The 9,900-nt window shown below is 44.4% G+C and overlaps 1 protein-coding gene across 1 annotated transcript; it reads right to left on the bottom strand.

Annotated features, from left to right (window-relative positions):
* Positions 1-655: 655 nt before the first annotated feature.
* Positions 656-7,319, bottom strand: LOC128121955 (keratin, type I cytoskeletal 12). Its single transcript, XM_052757067.1, has 8 exons — positions 6,771-7,319; positions 5,865-5,947; positions 4,653-4,809; positions 3,402-3,563; positions 3,188-3,313; positions 2,833-3,053; positions 1,677-1,747; positions 656-1,080 (listed from the first exon to the last, which is right to left on the bottom strand). The coding sequence occupies exons 1-8, from the start codon at positions 7,308-7,310 to the stop codon at positions 983-985; spliced, it is 1,458 nt and encodes a 485-aa protein (XP_052613027.1). The 5' UTR covers positions 7,311-7,319; the 3' UTR covers positions 656-982.
* Positions 7,320-9,900: the final 2,581 nt, after the last annotated feature.

Here is a 9,900-nt window from a genome sequence, read left to right as displayed (position 1 = left end):
TGGGGTATCTTCTGTCTCAACCCAGAACCTGACTTCTGTCATTGCTTTTGGGTCTGACTCACGCTCCTAAAGTCCCACCCTAGACCTCACCACTCCCAGACAGGAGGAAGGAGCACAGGCCAGGGAGGTCTCCACCCTTAGCTCTTGTCACATCTATGTGCTCTGTTCCTTTCGCTCTCCACTGCCTGGTGGGTTTCTGAATGAAACATTTAGTTGCCCCTACATAACTTGATCCCTTCTTCCCCCATGCATCCTTGGAACCCCTGTGAGTCTCTGCCAAGGTGTCACCATGCCTCGTAGATGTCTACCTCTGCCCTCAGACAAGGACCAGGTCTTGTTTACCACTGATTCCCCTATCTTCCATCCTATAGGAACCCACTGAGTGTATGGAATTAAGTGTAAGGGACTCACTGACTGTATGAAATAAGGCCCCAGAAAATGAATCGAGCCACTGTCCTCTTCCACAGTGGAAAATGTAACATTTCATCAACCTTGATGATGGGCTGGCACATAGAGGCCAGCCCCTTAAAATAATCTTAATCTCCAGCCTCATTTTTTTTTGTCTGAGTGCTTATGTACTTTATTATCAAGATCTTAAAAGCTTGTGTCTATGCCCTTGGCATTATTACTGTAATCAAGGAGGCACACACTTCACTTCATTGCCATTAGTCAGTCTTTAATCAAAGTTAGCTCTGTTAAAACAATACTACTCCATCAAAGCTCTTGCATTAAACAGATGGTCCAGGTGACCAAGAAAAAAAAAACCTAGTGGAAAGACTTCTTCAGGCCCAGAAAGGTGTAAGGTGATTTGGGTTTATAGTGAAGATCAGCACAGCCCCAGGGACTCATTTCAGACATGCTCACAAGATCGGACATGAATAGAGAAGCCAAAGAAGGGGCAAGTGACCAAAACAGATGCTGAATCAACACAGCATGTGGAGGCAATCACTTCTAGCTGTCACCTTCGCCTTCCTAAGGAGCTTTACATTGCTTCTTCAAGTTCTTGAACTTGCGATGAGACCACTTCACCATTCACGATCTCCTGCACAACTGTCTTGATTTTTCGAGTTTTATTTGGGTCTAAAGGTAAAAAAACAAAACAAAACAGAAAAAGGCGGTAATGGTTACTACTAGCCAATTATCAACCCAGAGTTTATTCTTCAACCTAAGCTTTTCATCAAATTTAGACTTTTGGAAGTGACTTCCATTCCAAACCAAATGAGTTTTCTTCAGTGGAAATGAAATTCATTCAATACTGTCTTGTGCGCAAATCAAAACAATCTCTCCCTCCATCTCTGTGTTCCCCTCTTCCTTTCTTTTTCTTTCAGTTCAGGGTCTTGCTAAGTAGCTCAAGCTGGCCTGGAACTCACTATCCTCTTTTATTAGCTTTCTAAGAGCTGGGATGGTAGGCACCATCAGGCCTGGAGCATTTTAAAGCATTTCAGAAATGTGTGTGGTGCTCACCACACCTAGGGTAGGATTCTCCTCCCTTAGCTTGCCGAGAGTTTTAATACACTACCCACTGCTCACTTTGCTTCAGGAGAGACACTGATGTGTCCCCTGCTCAGAACAGAAATATACCATAAGTTATTTATGCTCAACACTTAATGAGATCTTATAGTTTAGTCATTAATGATGGGATTCTGACCTATTTTTAATGATTCTTCTCTCCATACCTTTAGAGGAATCAACTGATGGTGTCTGAGATTTGGAGACAGTGAGGGATAAACTTTCATCAAATCCAGTGCTGTAAAGAAAACAGAGGCTGGGCTCATGTGGTTGCTGGGTCAGGAGACTCTGCTGTTTGAGTTTAAACATTAGGGATATCTATACAACTACAGCAAAAAACAAAACAAAACAAAACAAAAACAGATGCTATTACGGATTTCTTGACTGAATGATGCACCATTAGGGTAACCCTTTGGGTCAATAGACATTTGTTTCTAAACCACCAATGATGGGTTCTGAGGGGATGCAGCCTGGTCTTAGAAATCAGCTTTCTTAATTTACAGTTTGGAGTAGCTCTTCCTCTCCTGCTATTGTTTATCACAGACTTGCTACCATGGGATGGAGGTGGTCCAGATGGCTACTATTGATATGTCATCCCCAGCATCAGGTAATCAGAGGGATCTTCTGGAACATGTAAATGTTCATTTACAATGAGTCTTTGATCACTGTAGCATTTTATTAATTAGTATCAAGTCATATAATGGCTAGATACATTTTGTATAGTATTTATTAAATTCCAGGTTTGTGTTTTCTAGATTCATTATTTTATCCTTCTTCCTCCTCTTTAAAAGAAATCTTTGTGTGTTTGTGTGTGCATGATGTATGTGTGTTTTGTGTGTGTATGTGAGTGTAAGTTCATGTGTGTAAGTGTAAGGATGTGTTTGCAACTTCATACATGGATGCCGGATACACCTTAGGTTGGTCCTGGACTACAGCTTGTTTGAGACACACTGGGCCTCAAACTTCTGGGGATATGCCTGTCTCCACATTCCATCTTCAGTAGGAGAGATGAGATAGAGACTTAGGTGGGTTGGGGGCTCTGGACTCAGTCCTTCACATTTGCAAGCTCTTTACTCTCTGAGCTACTCGCCAGCCCACCTCCTCTCCCTGGAGACTGTCTTCCTATGTAGATGTAGCTCAGGTTGGTCTGGACCTTGGTCTTCGCGGCCTCAGCCTTCTGCGTGCTGGGATTACTGGCAAGATTTGTTCTTTGTTTAATCCACTACAGACCTTTTCTCCCATAGACGAAGAAACAGTCTTCATCAGGAGTCTACTGCCTATCAGCCCCCGAGATATTTCCAACCTCACTGCCTGTCTGCTCACCCTTGGCCGTCCCCGTCCAGCAGCCGGCGGTAGGTCTCAATCTCCATCTCTAGGCGGGCCTTGACGCCCAGCAGCCGCTGGTGGTCGGCGTTCTGGCGCTCTGCATCTGCGCGCAACTGTTGAAGTTGCTCCTCCAGGCTGCCTATCAGCTGCTGCACCTGAGATAACTGGCAGCAGTAACCACCTTCGGTTTCAGCCAGTGAGTTTTCCAGAGACTTCTTCTGCAAATGGGAGAGAGACAGAGGAGTGTGGGGATCTGAAAGCAAGAGGGCAGTCCATGGTCCAGCATACGGTGGGTGCAACATTGTCTTCGGAAGCTAAAGGATGCCGCGTCTCGCTCCGCATGTTGCCCTACCATGGCGAGCTGGGACTGGAGTTCAATCTCCAGGTTCTGCACCATGCGCCTCAGGTCCGTGATCTCACTCTTGCTGGACTGAAGCTGCTCCGTGTTGCTGCTGATCTCTTTCCTGAGCTCTCCGCTCTGCAACAGTCAAGTGGGTGGATGGGTGAGCTCTGTGCGTGCTCAAGGGGCTTTCTGGGAATGCACCAAACCTCTGTCTTGGTGTTACCTTTTCAAGGAACCAGGCCTCTGCATCTTTCCGATTTTGGTCAGCCATGACTTCATACTGGGCCCTCATTTCGTTGAGGACCTTGGTGAGGTCCACTCCCGGTGCAGCATCCATTTCTACATTGACCTCACCTGGACCACCTGTCTGGAAACTTTGCAGTTCCTAGGGACAGCAATGGAGAGAGAAGGATGTGGAAGTTCACGCGACTAGTGGAGCCCCAGGTACTTTTGCCTTCTTGGGTCTCTTCATCCATGGTAATAATAAAATTATATTTTTGACTGAGTTGGTATAAAAGCAAAACATTAATGCAAGACTTCGGCACATTTTTTTTAGCTTGAAAACCCATTTTTCTTCTGATTAAGAAAAACAAACAAACGCCTTTAATCCCAGCACTCGGGAGGCAGAGCCAGGCGGATCTCTGTGAGTTCGAGGCCAGCCTGGACTACCAAGTGAGTTCCAGGAAAGGTGCAAAGCTACACAGAGAAACCCTGTCTCGAAAAACCAAAAAAAAAACCAAACAAACAAACAAACAAAAAACAAAAAACAAACAAAACCCAAGATATTTTCACAGGTTTTTGGAATGACCAGGGGGTCCCACGTTCTGTGCCAGGGTTGCTGGCTCTGCTTCTGGAACATCTGCTTCCTATACTTTATGAAAGGAAAGGGGCCTGGTGTGCAGGTTGCTCCAGCAACTGCTGCAGAGCTAGGGCTGCAAGTGATACCTGGGCTCATGTGCTGTTTCACACCACAGTCACTGAGAATCCATCAGGAACTGCCTTAGACGCCCATTGCCAGCTCCCTTCTTCCTTTCCACGCCCCAGCCTCTGATGCACAAATCAGAGTTCCATATGACGTCTTATACTGGTAATAGTTCTCTAGCATATGTGGCACACATATTATCTGCAGAGTTTTGTTTTAGCTTTTAAAATACTCTATACTTAAAGAAAATATACTTAACAAAGATACTGAAAATTTCTGCCATTACTTAATAATGGAAACAATAAAATCAGAATACTCCTTGCCATCCTAAGTCTATAATCTATTAAACCATAACAAAGAGTACAATAACACATGCACACATAGAGGGGAGAGAGGGTAGGGTGGGGTAGGGTAGGGGTTGGGGGAGCACATGCAAGAACACCAGAACTAATAGTCATTTTATCACAGAGATAATACAATCTCTAGCTTTGTTAATTCAAAATTGTAATTTTTGGATCTGTGAGGGAAAAAAAAAGTAAAGCTATTTCTGACCTCCTCGTGGTTCTTCTTCATGTAGGCCAGCTCCTCAGTCAGGTTCTCTGTCTGCGCCTCCAGGTCAGCTCTGGCCAGGGTCAGCTCGTCCAGCACCCTGCGCAGCCCATTGATGTCGGCCTCCACGGTCTGGTGCAGGGCCAGCTCATTCTCATACCTGAAAACCAAGTGCCAACAGTTTAGGAAGTCAACATTAACACACCACTGTGATGGGGCCCTGGCCATCTTCAGGGCTATTTGATGTATGGATCTGTGCAGGGAGAGCCAGGCACAGTGGTGCATGTCTGTAATCCCAGTACTTGGGAAGTGGAGGCAGGAGGACCATGATTTCAAGGTCATTCTCTGCTACTTAGTGAGTTCTAGACCAGCCTGAGATGCATGAGACCCTGAAAAAAAAAAGGGGGAGGAAAAACAGTGCATTAAAAGTATTTGATGCAATTTTTGATTTTGTGACTTTTCTCCTGTGTGTGTGTATGATTGCTTCCTGCTCATCTGGAGAGAAGAGAGGAAAAAAAATGAAGAAATAATGAGGCAATAACCTTCTACCAACAGTGACTCTGGCACCCCAGGGGGAAGGCTCCCTGTGGTTTGACTTTCTAAAGGTAGCCTAAAACTAGCTGGTGGTAAGCTAATAGTCACTCTTTTTTTCTTCCTTGTGAGTAGTTTTAAACCTTGATACTTCATTAGTAACTTTTACTGGGTCTTCACAGATGACAATGTATCATCATTACAACTGCCTGTGGGGACATTTTATAATACGAAGAGGAAATTAGTTTGTATTCCCTCTGTATAGGAGGGTGGGGTATGGGAAAGGAGCTGGGATACAAAAATAAACGCACAGTTAACCTTTCCATTGTATGTGTCATCAGGGAAACAATCGCACTGCTTAACCCCTTGGCAAAAAATATTATTAATTCATTTTGATACATTGACAATTCAGGTTTAAACATAGGTGCAATTATCATGTTGAATTATGAGTCATTACAAAGAGATGATCCGTAGCTCCAGGTGGAGGCAACTTATGCTTTAGAGCTGTATAAGGTGAACTGTTTGACTTTCAGTGCTTCTAAAAATGCCACGTGGATTTAAGGGAGCACTGAAGGTGTGGGGCATGTGAACTTGAGGAGAGCCGACTCCTTTGCCATCAATGGAGGCAGGAAATGGGGAGTGGGATGAGGAATGAGTTATTGCTCTTCGGTGTACCAGACTCACTTCATCCTGAAGTCCTCGGCAGCCAGCCTTGCATTGTCTATCTGCAAGATGATCTGGGCATTCCCAACGCTGGCAGAAATGATCTGGAAGAATAGAGGGAGATGCATTAAAATGGAGTCCTAAAGTGCCAGTAGTTCCCAAATGCCATCACAATGGTGATGCTAAATATTTTTCTTCCTCCATGCAAACTCTTTATTTTAAATCACATTCCTTTCAGCTTTTCAAGCAGTAAGTTTCTATATGGCTTCTCATGCATCCTTAGAGTTGATGGCTCTTCCCTCCCCACCCCTACCTCTCCCTCCATCTCCACCTCATCCTTCTTTAAAACTTTCCACGCCAGTCTTCCACCTCTACCTTCATATCACGGATGCTTTACCTGTCCCCCTTAAGCTCCTCCTCCCTACCATGGCTCATCTCTTGCTTTCTACCTCTGCAGACACTCACTTCCACTCAAACATAGATATCTAAACATCCCAAACTAGAATCCACATCTGAAAGAGAGCAGATGGCCTTTGCCTTTCTGGGCTTGGGTTGCCTCACTCCATACAATGCTCTCCAGTTCCGTTTTCCTCAGGCAAAGGCTGTGGGTGTAGCTCAGGCAGAGAACACTCGGCCACATGTCTTAGCTCCCCAATAAAACACAACAGATAAGAAAACAAAAATCCCCAAAAGGTTTAAGACAGCTTTATTTTAAAAGCAAATGTATTGATAAAATAATGTTGAAAAGTTAAGAAATGTACAATAATGTACTGTGGAAGTCCAGCCATTTTATGATGAACAGAGCTGCACTTCTTGAGAGGAGAAAATTCTCTAAGCACAATCTAGTTAGAAAAAAACTAAGTTAAGAGAATTTATTATTATAAAATATAATAATTTAAAAAAGGTTTCTGAAGCCTTTTCCCTTACCTTATTTTTTAATTCTTCAATCAGTGGGTAATATTTACTGTAATCACTCTGGGGCCCAGAGTCTCCAGTCCTTCGAGTTTCATACCACTCTCGAATTTTGTGTTCCAGTTCCGCATTAGCCTCCTCTAGAGCGCGAACCTTACCTAGGTAGGAAGCTAGTCTATCGTTCAGATTTTGCATGGTTTCTTTTTCAGAACCGGAAAGAAGCCCTCCATCATTGTCAGAGAGGATACACAGAGAGCCACCACCCGAGCTCCCCCCTATTCCCATTCCCATCCCTCCCAAGCCCCCTCCCAGAGGTCCACCACAGGCGGCGCCAAGCCCTGCAAAGGAGCCGGTAGAGCCGCCGCTAAAGCCAGAACCAGAGCCAAACATGGAAGCAGCAGAAATGAGCCCCCCACAACCAACTCCAAAGCCAGAGGCCATGCCCCCATAGCAGCTTGCAGCACTAGAGGCAGATGCACCCCAAGGTCTGCCTGTTGCCCCATTCTGTGAGGAGGACCTCCTGGACAGTCCAGAGGTGCGGACTGAAAGCGACATGGTGTTGCTGGAGAGGGAGCTTGTCAAGGCGGTGACCCCAGAGAGGAAGCGGTGTTGGTATACCAGAAGGGTCATGCCTTTATAGGCTGTGAGGTGGGTGGTGCAGTTAAAGAGTTCACTCTCGGCATTCTGACTAGGATGCTCACCCCCACCCCAGCTGGCCAGCTCAGTGGGTATGTGATTTATCCATCATGAAAATTCACTGATAGAGCTATAATTGAATGATCATTTCCAGTAGATGTCTGTCACACAAGTAAGAAGGCTGGGTGGGGCCGTTAGACTGTCTCAAGGAATCTGTCACCTTCAGCTGTTTCCTTGCCTTTTTCTCAGCACTGCCGGAGTCTTCCAGACGCCGGGAACGTAACAGATGGAGTGCTAAGGAATTCTCCCCTCCTCTTCCCTGTCTAGTTCCTTTGGAAACACAATTTAACTCAGCAATCATGCTTGTAGTTCTTTTGGTAGAAACCGTTTCAGAGGCAGGTGAGGAGTGCATTAGTGGAAGGTGGAAGCAAATACATTTTCTGGGTAGATACTAGATTTTTAGTTTTCAGGATTCTAGAAACATTTGCTGTTAGGAGGCTTCATGGTTCTCGCTTTTCTGACTTTGGAAAGCAGAACAGCAGCACGTGGGAAAAGTGCTGCTTGGAAGCTGAACGTTAGAGTTATATAAGAATTGTTCTTAGTAAACCACGACGTGGGGGCTTTGGGCTCAGTGTTCACTGCTATCCCTTCAACAGCATGACCCATGGGAATTTTGTAATAAACGTGTTGACTGGATGGATCATGTGTCACCTAGTCTTTATACCATTACCAATATGTACAAAGGAAAAAACACTGTTTAACATGAAACGATGAAAATTCTATCTTCAGAAGACAGTGAGCCATTTTAGTTGACTGCTCTGATGAAGAGGCATGCATTCTTGCAGCATAGAACAACCCACGGAAGGCTGCCTTATTAAATTTTTGTGAATTTTTTTTGGGGAGCACAACCCTAAGAATTTTATCCAGGGGTTGGAGAGATGGCTCAGTGCTTAAGAACACTTGCTATTCTTCCAGAGGACCCAAGTTCAATTCCCCTGCACCCACATGGCTGCTCACATCTAAATCCAGCTCCAGGGGATCCAATACTTGCTGTTTCAGTGGGCCCCAGCAATCATGTGGACAAACCCACCCGTAGATACACACAACTATACACTACTAAAACTAATAAAAATAAATTTTTTAACCTGGTGTCTTTATTTTCTAAAAATTAACATTCCTGTTCTACTTTCTTCTTTGATAATAATTTTTGCCTCTGAAATAGACATGGCTTATATATGGGGCATGAAAACAATATTCTGATGGGAAGTGTGTTAACTTGAAAGGTGCTCTTGGAGAGAAAATGTCGATGCCTGGAGGAAATCTGTTAGTGTAATTCCAGGGCATGGAGAGCTCTTCCGGAGTTTGAGTTACGGGCATTGTGGTTGAGTGAGAAGGGGAAGGGGTTTTCTTTTTCCAAGTATCTATATTCCCCATTGTAAAAGAATTCTATTCTTGAACTTCAAAAATAACTGTCTGCCTCTCTCTCTAGAGAGAGAGAGAGAATATAGGGACTGTTCTAATATAAACAAGATATAGGTGTAGATGACTATATTTTATACATTTTGAACATAATTGGTATTACTTTTTAATTTAAGATTACATAACTAGCCAGGCGGTGGTGGTGCATGCCTTTAATCCCAGAACTTGGATGGCAGAGGCAGGTGGATCTCTGTGAGTTCGAGGCCAGCCTGGTCTACAGAGCGAGATCCAGGACAGGCATCAAAACTACACAGAGAAACCCTGTCTCGAAAAACCAAAAAAGAAAAAAAAAGATTACGTGATTAATTGGTATTATTAATTATTATTATTAATTATTAATTAAGATTACATAACTAACAACCATCTGGACATCACCCATACCTGGTCCATTTGCTCAAAGTCTAACAAAATCAGCATTCAAGATGTATTGGATTGACTTTTCTCTTGATAAGCCAAACTGCCAAATCATGATGTGTAGAATTAGCAAAGCATTGACATAGAGACAAGCAACAGGATTCGCCAGTGTTAACGGACTCCAGCCCAGTATATGGAGGGTGGAGGTGTCACTGTCATCCTAATGATAACATTTGCACGTGCCCAGAAGGCTCTGGTGCACAGCTGCCCCAAACAGAGCCTTTAATAGCATCTCTGCCTTTCCTGGGAGCCCTGACCCCAGAGAACACTTCTTTCTCTGGCTTTTATTTTTTTTATTTTTTTATTTTTTTGGTTTTTCGAGACAGGGTTTCTCTGTGTAGCTTTGCGCCTCTCCTGGAACTCACTTGGTAGCCCAGGCTGGCCTCGAACTCACAGAGATCCGCCTGGCTCTGCCTCCCGAGTGCTGGGATTAAAGGCGTGCGCCACCACCGCCCGGCTTTTATGTCATCAGAGTTGGCCTTGAGGTCAATACTTGCTTTACAGTGATAGAGTGCAGATCTGAAGCCTAGGTTCTTTCTCATTCAGCATCCATAGCCACCTAAAGATCCAGATAGTATTTGCTATTATCCAGCCTCCCCAGAGGGGAAATCTTAAA

The sequence above is a fragment of the Peromyscus californicus genome, unplaced genomic scaffold, assembly GCF_007827085.1.
Source record: "Peromyscus californicus insignis strain IS unplaced genomic scaffold, ASM782708v3 Scaffold_3__1_contigs__length_106647218, whole genome shotgun sequence".
NCBI lineage: Eukaryota > Metazoa > Chordata > Mammalia > Rodentia > Cricetidae > Peromyscus > Peromyscus californicus.
The sequence above is the reverse complement of the archived record's forward strand: the minus strand, read 5'-3'. Positions and strand labels throughout refer to the sequence as shown.

Excerpts from the sequence above, each read along its gene's own strand:
- LOC128121955 (XM_052757067.1), bottom strand. The coding sequence starts at position 7,310 with ATGTCGCTTTCAGTCCGCACCTCTGGACTGTCCAGGAGGTCCTCCTCA. Across the intron at positions 4,810-5,864 it reads GCCGAGGACTTCAGGATGAA|GTATGAGAATGAGCTGGCCC; the intron begins GTGAGTCTGGTA and ends CTTGGTTTTCAG. Across the intron at positions 1,748-2,832 it reads CTGGACGGGGACGGCCAAGG|CACTGGATTTGATGAAAGTT; the intron begins GTGAGCAGACAG and ends TTTTCTTTACAG.